Raw genomic sequence first — 15,339 nt, 5'->3', positions numbered from 1 at the left:
TTTATTGATTTTCAGAATTTCACCCCTTTAGATGCCAGGTTGTTGTCATTATGCCCCAATGTTTTTAGATGCAAAATACTAAAATTATTATTTTCACTATAGTACATACTAAATAGATGTGTGATTGCTGTTGGATCAAAAAATTGCAGTTTAAATGGAATTCAATGGCATATTCTTGCACTTAACAATATGAATGTAACAATTTTGCTTACACAGTGTATTTTAGACTTACTGTAAGAGCTGAGCCGGAAATAACAAGATTAAACAAAAACACACAGTTCTGCGAAAATGTATGCCATATATATATATATATATATATATATATATATATATATATATATAAAAAGAAGAATGAAATGCGCCAAACAGTCCATGAGGGTTTATTACCAATGTGTTTGTTGATACTGTGTGCACCTGGAACTGAAAACGACATTGCTTTGCTCAGTTGGCCTTGGTTCCGGCCCACATGCAGCTCACTGCAGAACTTTACTCGGACTAATTAAGTGGAAACACCTGAGTGAGCCACCAGACAGCAGCATGGACTGACACCAGCGGCTGCAGAGATGGTAGGAAAACATTTCAAAAGTTTTATGTCATGTGATTTGTTTAGCAGTGGTGCAAAGTGCATGTGCTCACAGTAAAACGTGCAAAGACACAAAAGTAGAAGGTTAAAAATGCGATTGTTCGTGAAAGAGACTGCAAGAAAAGCAGAAAAAGCAAAATTAAAAAGTCGATTTAGAAACTGATAAGAAAAATATCACAGGCAGAACTAAGCAACAAATCGACGAGGTTTAACATTTAACAAGCTATTTTTCCGGAGTTTATTTCTTGACATTTTTGTTGCATTTTCCCATCGCCATTTTGGAGACGGACACAGGAACCTTCGATTGCATCTTCATACCTACACGGACAATTTAACGCGTCGGACCCATTCACAGGAAGCGCGTCCCGGCTGTGACCTGCAGCTCCTCTGTGTTTTCATAAGGAAAAAATGGGCTTGTAGCTGAAGACAGGAGTCATGTTTACTCTCAAAGCGCTGCAGAAAAATAAAACAGTCAAATATGGAGTCCCCATGCTTGTAAGTAACTTTTATTTTACGTTTTAACGTATTTTCGAGCGTTGATAAGCTTGTTAGCTAAAGCTTTAGCTAGTGAGTTAGCTTCATGATGCATAACGCTGCTAGTTGAAGCGAGCTGTTTTGTCAGATTACTGTTAATATTGAAAATCGATTTATGTATGTAATTAGTTATTTTTGTCTTTTTCCTTTTTAAATTTGGTTGTAATTATTATGAACGCAAGCTACTGTTGTTCTTTGTACTCACTCACTGGACCGCATTGACCCAGAGTAAATAACAGTCTCAGTTTTGACTTTTGCCTTGTTTGTTTTTTCCCCACAAATAGAGTAAAGGTTTTTAAAAAAATCTGTAACTGCGTTAAAACGAAGTCTTAAGTTTTCCCATTGATTCGTCCAGATTTATGGCGGAGGTATAGTGGAAACTCCCTCCAGATTTTGCAATTGCTCTTAAATGCCCAAATATCAATAACCAAAGTACTTAGGGTGAAGTTCACTAATTCACTTTCTATGTTTTTTTTCAGTTGCTCATAATTGGAGGTTCCTTTGGCCTGAGAGAGTTCACACAAAATTCGATACGATGCTCAGAGGATCAGAAAAAAGGTTTGTAATAATTAACTCTTATGTTACGTATATTTGATGAAGAGTTGCTCAATAAATGTGACAGCAGATAAAAATTTCTCACATTTTCACCATCGCAAGAAACCGGGTATATTTGATCCTAAATACAATCGAACCTCTCAGTTTTTAACTCCTGTATGACGATATTAAATGTGCATTTTAGTGTGAGCAGTCTAAGTTTGTACAGGTAGTCACACAGAATTTACATTTGTTTCAGGCATCTGCCACAACAAACACTCAGTTTTATAAAAAAAAAAAAAAAACAACGCAATAAATAATGAAAAAAAGTAGATAGATAAAATAAAAAACAATCTATTTAAAAAATCTGTATAAAATATATGGTAAAAAAATTGTCAAAGTTATATAATAATCAGAAATGAAACTTCATAAAATAAACAAACAAAATAAATATAAAAAAATTAACAAAAACACATACAAATAATAATGAATCTTGTTACAAGATCTGTTTAACATGCAAAAAATAGTACATTTAATATCATAAAAATAGAATTTAATAAAATTACAGTATAATAAAAAAATTAAATGCATTGTGTAAAAACATCTGAATAAAATGAAATTGGGTTTTGCAGAATTTGTAGTAAAGCAATTTGCTCACACAGAATGTCAACAGTGCGGTTGTAATGCGTGTTATGATTGGGGCAAAGCAGGTTGAGTGTCCCTGGGTGATTTGGGAAAAGCCCACAGTCTCTGTGTGCAATGACTCCTCCCAGTGGTCAGACACACAATTGCACGTGAGCTTCATGGTTTTATTCAAAGAGGACAGTGTAAAAATAGCGCTCACAGAGACGTTTCTAAGTCTGTGAGGACTGCTGGGATCTCACAGTGTCGTGTGTTTGATTTCGGCTTATTTATCATTGGAATTTAACACATTGTCTATCCATCACGTCAGACAGTGCAGCACTGACAGGCTCTTCTAACCCATTTAGTGAGTCAATACAAGAGCAAGAAGTGCGAACAAGCTCTAATAATTCATTAAATGACAGACACAATTCATTAAACTGACAGAGGAGCGGCCCTTTATTAGAAGCCATCACAATGTGATGAGCTGGCTGCGAGGGGAAGTGGCTGTTTTGTGCTATTTTGCTCTGACAAACGCTGGTGCGCGTCATGTGGGTGGGAGCCAGATGGCAGGGGCATCTTTTCTTATAACTGTCCATGTGAGGCGGCACTACACTGTGGATGACGGCGGTGCAGGGAGGCGTCGCGCCCCTGGCAGCGTGCAGCTGCCCCCACAAGACTCGCTCTCTTCTGACGGGGCCTGCGGCGGACCGAGTCCCCCTCAGCCCCCTCTCTCCTCTCAGGCCCTGTGGAGTTCAGTCTCTGCTCAGTGTGTGTGTGTGTGTGTGCGTGCGCGCACATGTAATTTAATGCATGGAATATCTAAACAGTTGTCAAAATGTACACAATCTTCCGGTTCCGTTATCAGCTGATTAGATTATTTTGTTCACACAGATATTTGCCCGCTTAAACCATTAAGTCTTTAATTCCTGGATTGACAGCAGTTTATTGTGCTGTATTCAGGCGCCTTTCACCATAATTTAAACCTCTGAAACCAGAAAACTTTTTTTGGGGGGGGGGGGGGTTGCAAAAAATCTCCTGCAAATTGCAAAAAAGAAATTAGTGAAGGGAAGAAAATGGTCTGCAAATTACCTGGGATGCATTATTAGATATAATCAAAAAACTAGGGGGAAAATGCCAAGAAAACATATTTCTAATTTTCTGAATTATTTATTAAAAATTATGTTACAAATAAAAAATCTGCACTTTCTTAAGGTCATTTTCTATTTTTTTCTTTCTTTTTTTTTACTTTAGTTTGTCTTTTCTTGTTGTCTTTTGCTCATTTCCCAGTAATGTCATGTAACTGTTTCTCTTTTACCAATTTCTCGCTAATGTTTGGACCATTTCTTGTTAAGTTGCTCAGCACCCTCCCATGTTTTTGGAAGAAATCAAGCCAATTTACTCAGGTTTCAAAATGTTCAAGCTGCTGTCTGATGGGTAAGTTACTGTATGGTCCAATTAGCATTTTCTTCTCGACAGTCTCATTTAGCCTGGAGGCAGAGATGAACTTGAAGGCCTTTTGTCTTCCTTGTCCAGGTTTTGTGTGAGTTTTCTTCACCTCTGATGCTCCAAGTTTTTTTTATTTTTTAGTTTCGGGCAGTTGAAGAAAAGCTAATAACGCCTCCATCGTAGGTATCACACTAATTACCAGGGCTATTAATTCCCTCGTCTGAAGGCTGCAAAATATTCCATATATTATTTATTTGCTGTAGTAATGTAGGTCTAATTAAAAATCAATCATGGAATTATGAAACTCATCAGTCACCAGAGTAACTGCGGCATTATTGCTGTGAAATATTAGAACTCATTAAAAGTAATGATTCAGAATGGGATTCATTTCAGTCCTATTCTCGGGCAAAATCAATTTGAATTGCAAAACCCAGATAGCTCCATCGGACTCCAGTCCCTCTCCTGAAACCCTCTGACACATAATTTTCATTTCTTGCTAAACCTGGTGATGTTGATGCCAAATCCAGCCGAATAAATTTACAGTGAAAACAAGGTAAATTGGATCCGCCCTCCAGGTTTGGGAGCGGCTAGACTTTGACGCTGCTGAGAAAAAGTTTTTTCTCTTCACACAAGGTTATAGGCCGGACTTTAAAGTGCTTCACCCCTTCTTGCGGGTGTCATCATTTATAGATTAAAGAAATACACAGAGAAGAGGAGGGGGATGCTGCTTCAGTCCAAAGTTGCAGCTGTATAAGCCAGAGAGCCCCTCCATGTCTTCTTCTTTCTTCTCTTCATCTCGTCCTTTCTTTGATTTCTTTTCATTTTCTCTGTTGTTGTGAGTGCGTGACTTTCTATCGTAACATTTCTCCTCGCTCTCTCTCAGCTGGATCCTTCGCTGGAGGCCAAAGTGAACATCCCAAAGCAGTCAGCCATACTGGAGGAGGAGTACGAGGTAAGGAGACACAAGCTGGGCACCCTGAGGGGCTGAGAGGAGATGAAAGAAACTAACTGGTGCGGTCTGTCGGCAAGAAACAGGAGCTGGTAAACAATATGTGCTTTTATAGAGTGCCATCAAGATGTTTAAAAAAAGGTGTCGAGAACAAATTGTATCGTGTTTAGAAATTATCGTGTAGACGCGTTAGAGACGTAAAAACATGGGGTTGTATTTATAATTCATACAATTTTATACAATGTCTAACCTCGTATGTAGGAGAATTTTGGGAATTTACAATTCTTAAACAATCTTTAACACCTTCAGGATACCCCCTTTAATAATTCAAGTGTTTAAGTTGCTTTTTTTTAAAGTAATTAGACTTGTAGGTTTGCCCATATTTTTTATCATTGATCAGGTGTGCTGCATCACTTTGTTTGTTAAGCACGCTGCTTTAATCACGATTCTGAGGTTTTTTCATCCTAACAAAAACAGTCAGAACAAAAACAAAATACTGTTGCTGTTCTGTCTCCTTATTGAATATTGCCAACAGGCAGCGACGCTTAGTATTGGTACTCAATACTTCTCAGCGATCAAATCAAATACTAAGTAGTGTGTGTGTGTGTGTGTGGGGGGGGGGGGGTGTCAATACAGCATAGTACTGCGATATTTTTCGTGGCAAGATTGTATCAATCCACTGACGGCAAGTGTCAATGTTATTTATCATATAAATTATTAATATTGTAAATACTAATTATTAGTTAGTAGCCTACTAGAATAACTTCAGTTGCTTTTTCAGTTCACTAGATACATGTTGATATAAAAAAGTCATAAAGGTGAGATGAACAGACTGAAAAATGTATATTATTAGATAAAAACAATATTGTTTTATCAAGTTTTTTTCTTAATTTGTAGTTAAAAAGGTAATAAATTCATGAATGCAATACTCAAGATATTACAAAACATTTTATATCGCAATAATATTGTATTGAGAGAATATTAAATCTGGGGGGCTGTGGTGTTTCCCACCCCGAGTACCAAGTTGCTTCCAAACTTCTCCAGTCAGATCTAGAAAAACACGACTACATTTGTGTGGTTTTGCTCCCAGCTAATCACAACAAGTGTTCTTCTTTGCAAGAAATTGGTAAAAAGCAAAAGAAAAAGAAAAATTTAGTGAAAATTAGAAATAATACAAAAAAAGGAAAGTAAATAAAAAACCCAAACAAATAGAAATGACCCGAAAAAAAATTGTTTAAAACGTAAAAATAATTCTGTAGCGTAATATTAAATCCATAATTATGATAATTTTGTGTGTGTGTATATATATATATATATAGAGAGAGAGAGAGAGAGAGAGAGACATTTTACCGAACTTTTTAAAAATAATTCTGTAAATCGACTAATTAAAAAAAAAATTGGGCTAGTTGCCCATGTTTTCGAAAAAATTCAAACCAAATTTGCTCTGGGTTTCTGGACACAGCACAAGAAAAGTGATGTCGATCCAGGTTTCAAAGGGTTAAGGGTGCTGGTATTGGTTTTTGATTTGTTGTTTAATAAGCAATACCCAGCCATAATTGGAAGTTGACAATTGATTTTTAATGACCTCCGTATCAGGAACATCATCACTAATATTACTGAACAACGACACTTGAAGGCAGAGTGAAACGCCGGCCGTCATAAAGACGCCTTTTCATTTAAATATGAGGATAACTGCGCACAGTCTCTCCTGGAAGAGACAGGTGGGTGTGAAAGTCAGATTATCTGTTTCATAAAGTTACAGAAGTCACACTCAGCCCTCCTAATCCGACGTCAGAAAGATGTGGGGGGCGGTGGGTTTACCGCAGCTCTTCTCCAATCCGACAAGCTGTTCTGAAGAAGCACGCTGGCAGCTTAATTCTTGCCTCCTCTCACCTGCGTGACACAGCAGATGGTCACAACTTCTCTACATCTGCACATTTCAGGAAGTAAAACTAGAAAAAAAAAATAATGATTCTGAATTGACTTTTAAATAATTTCTCGTGTTCGTGCAGAAGCCCAAGTTCAATTTTTCAGAGTTAGAAAAATCAGTTTTCTGACACAGTTTCATCTACATCTGGTCAAATAGTGAATTATTGGGTGAATTTTAAAGGGGCTCTATTATGCTTTTTCTTATTATATGCTGGGCGACATGGGCTGAAAATTATACTGCAGTATTTTGAGGCTATATCTCCATACATTATTTATATCTCAATATTTTAAAATCTCAAAAGCACTTACTTAATGCGAGAACTGGGAGACAGAATCTAACATTTCGAAAATATCACAAGTTTTTGTGCTAATATGAAATGGAAACCTTCCCATAGTGTGCCAGATATCTTTATATGGTCATCTGCTCCAGGCACGCTGCGGCAAACGTTTACATAATGTATAAAGTCTGTTTAATGTCCAGTCTGACTATTTAGTACATTTGCAGTCTCACGTTCAGCTCCGTCAGGTAACATTTAGATAATTTCACGTTTGCAGTGCATGTGTGAAAGGGGCTATGGCTGTTGATGCTGATTTCTCCCCAGTTTCAGAGCTCGTTCCTGCTGGAACATGTCCGGTTGTGTTTCTAAGCTTTTATTGGTGATTTTCACTGTAGAACGTGCTGCCGTTCTCCTCTCAAATAACTCTATAGTTGCAATGATGGTGTAGAGATAGGGAGCGCTGACTGATCACAGCAGACTTTTTTGGCAGAGGGAGCTTAGAGAGCCAGGGGCTAAACTTAGCATTTCACGCAGACGGTGATTAAGGTGTCCAAACACAGACATTATGAGTAAAATAGTGTTTTTTGCCCATAAAAGCATGTAAACACACTCTAGAAGGAACCCAAACAGGAAGTAGTTAATGTATTAGCTGTGTTGGCGTGTTGGGTTCGGGTTCGGGTTCGGGTTTGTTATACTGTCATGTTAAAGAGAGAACTGCTGTAATGATTTGAATATATTGTAAGTTCTAGAGGAGAGGTTTTCACTATAAGCCGCTATGGGTTTCTTAACCTCTCCTGCACAATTCTTGTTACGCTTATCTACTTTTTTTAAATTAAAAACTGTGTGCTAATAATTGTAATAAAAATAAATAAAAGTATGAACCAGAAAATGAGCCTTTTTTTAACCTCATCTGTTTTTTTTTTCTCTCCCTCTCTGCAGAAGCTGAAGGAGGTAAATTTGGAAGAGTGGAGGAACATCCGGGGTCCTCGTCCCTGGGAGGACTCCAAAGAGTACCAGGAGCAGCAGCGTGCCAGGTTAAACCAAAAAGACTGAGGCGCAGCAGACTGCACGCACACTGCAGCAGGATGGACCAGACACGAGCGGACCGAGTCTTTGACTGACACTAAAATTCATGTAACCTGGACGCTGTAACTTCAGGGCACGGACTCAGCTTGTTGGGTCTGTGCTGGACCCAAAAGTTTACCAAGTGTTTGCAGCAGGTTTTGGTCTTTAGTTGTGACACATTCTGGACTATTAGTGGTTAAAATTTTGCAACATGAGCCCAAAACCTTGAACTAAGTTCAAGGTTGGTCTTAAATTCAAACAAATATGGATTGGTGCTCGCTTATTTATACACATGTATAAAGAAGTCACCTGTTGGTAACTTATGCTCCACTCTGAATCAGGAGTTTGTTGTAAAAACCAACCAGTAGGTGGCGCACCTGTGTCCTGCTGCACCTTACCTTTCACACTGAAAGCAAGGAGAGAAATATATATATCAGTGTATGATTTCCATGTCTCAATAAATTATGTTCTATTGATCCAAATTGTTACTTTTACTTTTATTTCGTTTTTGACAAAAGCTCGTATATGTGGTGAGTCTTTGTTTACAGCAGTATCACTTTGATTTACCAGTTCAAAGTATAAAAGAATAAATAACGCAACAGTCCAGCCTTTCCTCGGGCTTTATAGGTCTCAACAGTAATCTGTTTCTCTGACAGTTATTACTTTGCAACGCGCTGGATTTATTACGTTTATAATGGAAATAGTATTACCTTTTTGCCTTTTTTTTGTTCGACAAACCAAAAGAACATGATTTTTGCTGTACGTCTTCGGATTGTACGTATAAATAATGTTTGGGTGACTGACAGATAATACGTACTGCTTTCCCTCATTCAGTTTGTGAAATAGGATGTAATGAATATTCTTCAGGTGGAGAGGTCTGTGTGAAAATGTCCTGGGATACATTTTCTGTAATCACATTTTTTATGCCCATGATTTTTGAGTCACTTTAATACCCAGTGCTTCTCAGGCTCGGGAATTTACGGGGCACAAACAACAGCTCATATGTGAGGATTATTTTCTCATGCACAGGTTGTACTGATACTAAATCTTCCAGCTTTGTCATCGGTTGTTTGGCCGAGCTGCCGTGAAGCAGAAATTGCCTCTAATCCTCCAAACAGATTAATCAAGTAATTTGTCACAGGATTGGAAGATCAGATCAAGCCTTTCTCGTCAGGCTGTGTGTTGATAAAAATGTCTGGTGTACGCTTCTGTTTCTGCAGAGGGCTCTCTAAATTTAGAGCCGCTACATGCTGGTGCATAAGTAATCTTAGAGGTCAATCACACACCTTATTCTGGATGCTCCACAGGCCTGCCCCGGGCTGTTTCTGATTAGATATGTACTGTCTGAAAATCAAAACAACAGCGAGGACGCTGCTGTTTCTAACTGTGGGAAAGAAGAAATATTGAGTTTGATGATGGTCGATAAGGCAATCTGAAGTGTACTGGAGGACGAGGCTGATACTGTGAGGTTAGCTGCAGGAAGAAGTGTCAGACTTTGAAAACTGCTGCTCTGGAAAAACACGAAACACTGATACACAGGAACGAACCCCTGAAGTTGTTGAAAGGTCATATTTTTTATGTTGTACTCTGAAGTTAATTATTTTGTGGGAACAAGTTATTATCTTGTGTGAATAACTATTAAAGCATTTTTTTCTTATTCCAACAAGATAATTAACTTAAGCAATTTGTTCCCACAATTAGTGACTTGTGTGCACAAGTTAATAACCTGTTCCCATAATAATTGACTTGTGCACTCAAGATAATAACTTACTAATGGTAATAACGTGTTCCCAAAATATAACTTGTTCCCATAGTAATCCACTTGTGTGCACAAGATCATAACCTGTTCCCACAAGATTACGAACATGCTCCACAATAATCGACTTGTGTACTCAAGATAATAATTTGTTCCCACAGGATAATTACTTGTTTCCACAAGATGAATTGTTCCCACAAGATAATCAACTTGTGTGCACAAGATAATAACTTGTTTCCACAAGTTTATTAATTTTACATGCAAGATATTTTGTTTCCACAGGAAAACTTGTCCTCACACGATAATTTACTTTTTCCCTCAAAATAATTGTCTGTGCACATAAGAAAATAACTTGTTCCCACGAGACAATCAAGTTGTTCCCAAAAATTAATCAATGTGTCATCATAAGATTATCAGCTTGTGCACTCAAAATAATAACTTAATAAATAACTTAATAAATAATAGCTTACTCCCACAATATAATACAAGGTTGTTCCCACAGTAATCAACTTGTTCCCACAAAACAGTTAATTGAGCACAAGATAATAACTTGTTCCCACAATAATTAAGTGAGCACACAAGATAACTTGTTTCCACACTAACTGACTCGTTTACTCAAGATAATTTACTTGCTCCCACAAAATAATACCTTGTTCCCAAAAGAAAACTTTTTCTAACATGATAATCAACTTGTTCCCTTAATAATTGTTGACTATACAAGATAACTTGTTACTACATGAAGAAAGTTATCAACCTTAGGGGCGCCGTGTAGGGCTTATTTCTTTGTAGACAGTTGTTATGAAAACTGTGAACATGTTTTTTTGGGGTTTTTTTATATTTTGAGTGACCTAACCATTACAGTGTTTGACAGTTTTAGGATATCCAGTAATTCTGCAGACTACATGGTGTGTAAAAATAAATTAGATGGCTGCACTTTAAATATTCTATTTGTTTAGTCACTTTTCATTTCCTCCTTAAATACGCATCATATGGTATTTATTAGCTGTGTGTTCGGTGAACCATCCGTAATCTCTCTGGCTGTACAGAGCCATACCGCCTCGCAGCTCCTCCATAGAGCCCACATCAAATGAACCATGTGAAGGAGACTTTAGAGCGCTCAAGCAGAAGATAGTATGTTACAGCACACTGCGGTTCTTTTATGGGCGGCACGGGTGTATTCGTCAGAGGCCAAAATGGGTCAGTCCGTGAAGCCTCACAATCGTAAGCGAGCCATCAGGATGCATGATGAGCTGGAAGTCCTAATTTGAAAAAGGCACGCCCCCCTTCACGTGCTGTTCAATTTTTAATTTGAGAATGCAAGAAAACGCCATCAAATATTCATTGGACAAGGCTAAGAAAAGAGGAAATCAAATTCAATATTTACTACTTCGGGGGAACTAATGAGGTCTTAGAAACAAGAACCATGTAGCTGGTTGAAATTCGGCACTCTGAAACACTAAATAACTGTAATCCTTTGCAACTTCCAGGGACCCCCTCCAGCTATGGGCCCCTGAATCATTCAGATTGTCCTTTTCACTCCGTGGCCCTGTGAGCTGTTTTTTCCTGCTGCCAGATCTTCACAGCTCTGATGTGGAGGCAATCTGCAGAGGAACCAGGCAGCTCTCCGTCTTTTTGGCCCTTGATGAATGAAAAATCCCAAACACACACACTCACACACAACCTCCAGATGAAGATTAATTACCGCTCACGAGGCGACATTTCTCACAAAGATGACAGATTTGAATGAAACGCAGGATATTCAACCACATTATGTGAATGGGCAAAGGATCTCCCGGTGAATCCTCAAACCAGGCTGACTGCCTAACATATCTCTTTAATTTTCCCTCACATCTCAATCGTATTTTCTCCCTAAATTTCCTTTAAAATATTTTTGGCATCGCTGTACTTTGTATTACCAACTGGGATAACGTTGCGGTGGTTGATTTTTTTTTTTACCTCCTGGGTCTGTGTGTTTTGGTATGTCATGCTAAAATGTGGTCCTGGAGGCATCTATTGTAACATGAACGATCACAGTAGATATTTTGAGCACTTTGGCAGGTGTTAATATGTCTGTATGTGTGTGGACAGATTTTATCAAAGCGATGGCACAGCAACCATGAAGATGCAGTGACAGGACACTACAAGCGTGCAGAGCCCTTGGTGCACACACTTTACGCCATTGGCCCACATTTGTTTCGCAAAGTCACAAATTGATGTATCATAGCTGGAGTGATCCCACTGCAGGACAGTCTGTGGTTACTTTTTGTTATCAGTCGACGTGATCAGTGTCGTCATATCTTAAATAAGCTGATTTGTCGGTCTGTCTCCAGGTGTCACTCACCTATCAGCCTAATACTGGTGGAAACCCCCCACTGTACTGTTGTAGTATTGTAGTCGCCCTCCGCTCTCACTGTAACACCGAGCACTGTTTGAAGCACAGTGTGAGCAGCCCACAGCAGATACATGACATCCCAACGCCTGTGAGCAAAAGACTTAAAAACACGAGAGAATAATTTATGTGTTGAGGCTTTGTCATTCCAATACACTTAATGCTTCCCAGCTATGATATATTAAACAGTTTGTATATCAAGAAAGTGTGTTGTTAATCATTTAGTATTATACATCGACAGTAAGAAACAATTAGTCGATTAACTGGTTAGTTGACACATTTTAAAGGTCCAGTGTGTAGGATAAAGAGGGATATATAAGCAGAAATGGAATGATATAGTATGTTTTTTTTAGTCTATAATCATCCGTAAACAAGAATAGTTGTTTTGTTGTCAATACTTTAGAATGAGACATTTATATCTACATAGGAAGCGACCCCTCATCTACGGAGATCACCATGTTGCACCGCCATGTTTTTACAGAGGCCCAGAACAGACAACCAAACACTGGCGTGAGGTCGCGCCGTTAACTTTTTTCCAATGGCCGCCATATTTAGCAGCCCCTGCGTGACAAAATTGTGGAACTTGAGGCTTAAAGCAGAGTTGGTTTTCTCGAGCTGTCGGCATCGGTAAGTGAAGTTTCAATGTCAGCAATCTGGACTGAGTGTGTCGCAAGTGCAGTTTTCAACTCGGCAACAGATGATCTGAGCTCAGTCACTAGTTCGTTTTTTCAGAGCTGAAATCTCACCACGGATGACTGCGGTGAGCTCGGCTGGTGTAGCTCTGGGTAAAAAGGCTGTTTGTTGTCCTTTGTAGACATTTCTGGTTACCACGCGCAGTATGTCGGCTGGTGAAAACACTTGGTATAAGTAAGCTATTTTGTGAAAAGTTAAAATGTGAAAAAAAATTGCAGAAAGGCTCCAGGCTTCACTACATGAGGGTCATGTCGGGGTCTCAAAAAAGGAAATTTGTAGACATCACATTGGACTTTGGGTCACATTGTTAACATTTTTTCAAATTTAAGAGATATATTTTATGACGTTAATAATTAAAACAATCCTTTTCGGCGCAGGGCTAACGTACAGTACGTGTGCTTTTTTGTCAATCCCCTGCCCCAGATCTCAAACAAAGTCGGTGAAGCTGTGGTCAGTGAAGGCCTTAACCTTCACTGACTCACTTACAGAGAGCTGGAGAGTCGAATGACAAAAAATAGACTTATTCTACATGAAGGAGGGAGGGAGGAAGTGAGCGGGGAAATGGCCTCTGTGCTTATTTTATTTAGTCTCTCTTTCTCTCTCTCTCTCTCTCTCTCTCTCTAGTTTCATTTCTAAAAATAGACAGACGCTTGGCAGCTGAGGGGTAGTCCACGCAGAACAAATGCACCCCCTGGCTGTTTCACTTCATTCCCCACATAATGAGCCAGACGGAACGCGCGCAGATCGCCGCCGTCACTTCCACTCTCCCCAGGACCAAGGCAGGGGCCACACGTTGCCATAGAGACGTGGCTTTTGGGCACGGGGGGGGCAGAGCATTCTTCGTTCGGCCCGGCACGCATACCCGAGCCCCTGGGCCAAGCTGACCCCTCCGCCTTGATCCCTGTCTCATCCCGTCTTCCCCGGCCTTTGATTCGCTCCCCCTTCCTGCTCGCTTTCATTCAGTACCATAAGGCACGGGGAGATGAGTCGATGAGTGTGGAGTCCAGTGTCCTACACTGTGTCTCTGATGTAATGGAGTCAGTGCGGGTATCCCTCTCTCACCCATCTTCCTCTGCAAATATATTCCAGACCAGTGAACCACTGAATGCTCAGCTCCAATAGCTGCAGCTGCAGAAGGGGCACTCTCCGTAGCCGAGCTCTGCTATATGAGTGCAAACACGGGTCTCTATGGATCTTATTTGAGCTCAAAGTACATACAGTGTGAAAGCTTCGCGCCGGCTCCTTTCTATCTGCATTGCACTCTGTATATTTATGAAGTGTCAGGGTTTTATTTGAGGAGAGGATTTATTAGTGCGGGCTAGTCAAGGTTATGTAGCGTTAGATGAAGAATAGCCAGCTCTTCTTCTCTGTATGATTATGTGCATACTCTCATATTGAGCTGATGCATGCATGTCTGGATGACAGTGATACTGTTTGGCTGGAAACTGCAAGCATGCTGCTGGACTTTCTGGCTTGTGGCCCTGTCAAATGAAGCGACTACTTGTGATCTGAGGTTATGGCCGAAGTCGGCACAGAAGTTGTGAGCAGGTCTACCAACAGCCCAGACGCCAGAGGAAAATGTTGGCATTGTAACAAGTGACATAGTGTATGAGCTGACTTTCTAATTGAGAGGGTAGAGGCGAGACGCCTGTCTCGCCTCAGACCATTATGAGAGACCAAAACAACAAAACTGATTGTGTTTTAGTGACCTATCGCTGTTTTACAAGCAGCTTTTTAGACACCAAACTTGTTGTGTTTGCACTGGAGATAGTGATACGATATGTGGTTGTCTTTTTGCCCCACCACATATGTTAATATGATTTGCTTCTGTTGGAGCTGCTTAAAATGAGATCAGATGTGTGACAGGAGTCGGTAGTATTTGTAGTAATAGTAACTTTTCATCAATTATTGACTGTGCTGTGTGTTATCTTGCATTCATGAAAAAATGTTTTGCATTTTTTGCACGATTTCACGATGTGTGGATAAGATCCACATTTAAAAACAGCAAAACTAAATCCAAACATTGTTTACAAACTCACACAACTTGTACACTATAAACTATGTCTGATTTATATTACGCTCATACTTCCAAAACATTCATGTTCACTAAACTGTTATATAAACCACTTCCTCACAAGTTTGGGGCCTGGCCACGTAAAAGCACTTGAGCAGAGTTCAAACAAACTCACGTCCCCGCTCTCGTGATTGTTTGTACTAACCTGTTTTAAATTGAAATGCGCCACCTTGTGGTAAAACACATGAATTACTTCTCTTTTATGGCCCTGACACACCAAGCAAATGATCCGCTGATGGTCAGTGGACGGTCAGGGTCGGACCACTGCTGAGTGTCTGTCACCCTGGTGTTTTCAGTGTGTTCAACACCATTGGCGCTGCTCGGCCCTTGTCATTTTTTTTTTTTTTTTTTTTAGCTGATTCAGGATGTTGAATCTGCATTGGCGACGGCGGAGCCTGTCCGCGCATGAATTCACTCTAATTGGCAGAGCAGCTTCGTGTTTGAGAAGAGAAACTGAAGTGGGGAAAGCAAATGACTAAAGACAA

General features: G+C 39.5%; 2 protein-coding genes across 2 annotated transcripts in view; both read left to right on the top strand.

Moving 5' to 3' along the window:
* Nucleotides 1–532: 532 nt before the first annotated feature.
* Nucleotides 533–15,339, top strand: part of slc8a3 (solute carrier family 8 member 3) — a 161,107-nt gene continuing 146,300 nt past the window's right edge. The window contains exon 1 of the mRNA XM_042500096.1: nucleotides 533–566. The gene's annotated coding sequence lies outside the window, so the exon portion shown is untranslated. The remainder of the gene's footprint in view (nucleotides 567–15,339) is intronic.
* Nucleotides 631–8,424, top strand: LOC121953188 (cytochrome c oxidase assembly protein COX16 homolog, mitochondrial). The gene is given in 5 exon segments (XM_042500120.1): nucleotides 631–1,078; nucleotides 1,597–1,641; nucleotides 1,643–1,675; nucleotides 4,605–4,673; nucleotides 7,817–8,424. Coding segments are annotated over 5 exon segments (321 nt in total). The 5' UTR covers nucleotides 631–1,018; the 3' UTR covers nucleotides 7,931–8,424.

The sequence above is a fragment of the Plectropomus leopardus genome, chromosome 14, assembly GCF_008729295.1.
Source record: "Plectropomus leopardus isolate mb chromosome 14, YSFRI_Pleo_2.0, whole genome shotgun sequence".
Lineage (NCBI taxonomy): Eukaryota > Metazoa > Chordata > Actinopteri > Perciformes > Serranidae > Plectropomus > Plectropomus leopardus.
This window is presented reverse-complemented; position numbering and strand designations above follow the sequence as displayed.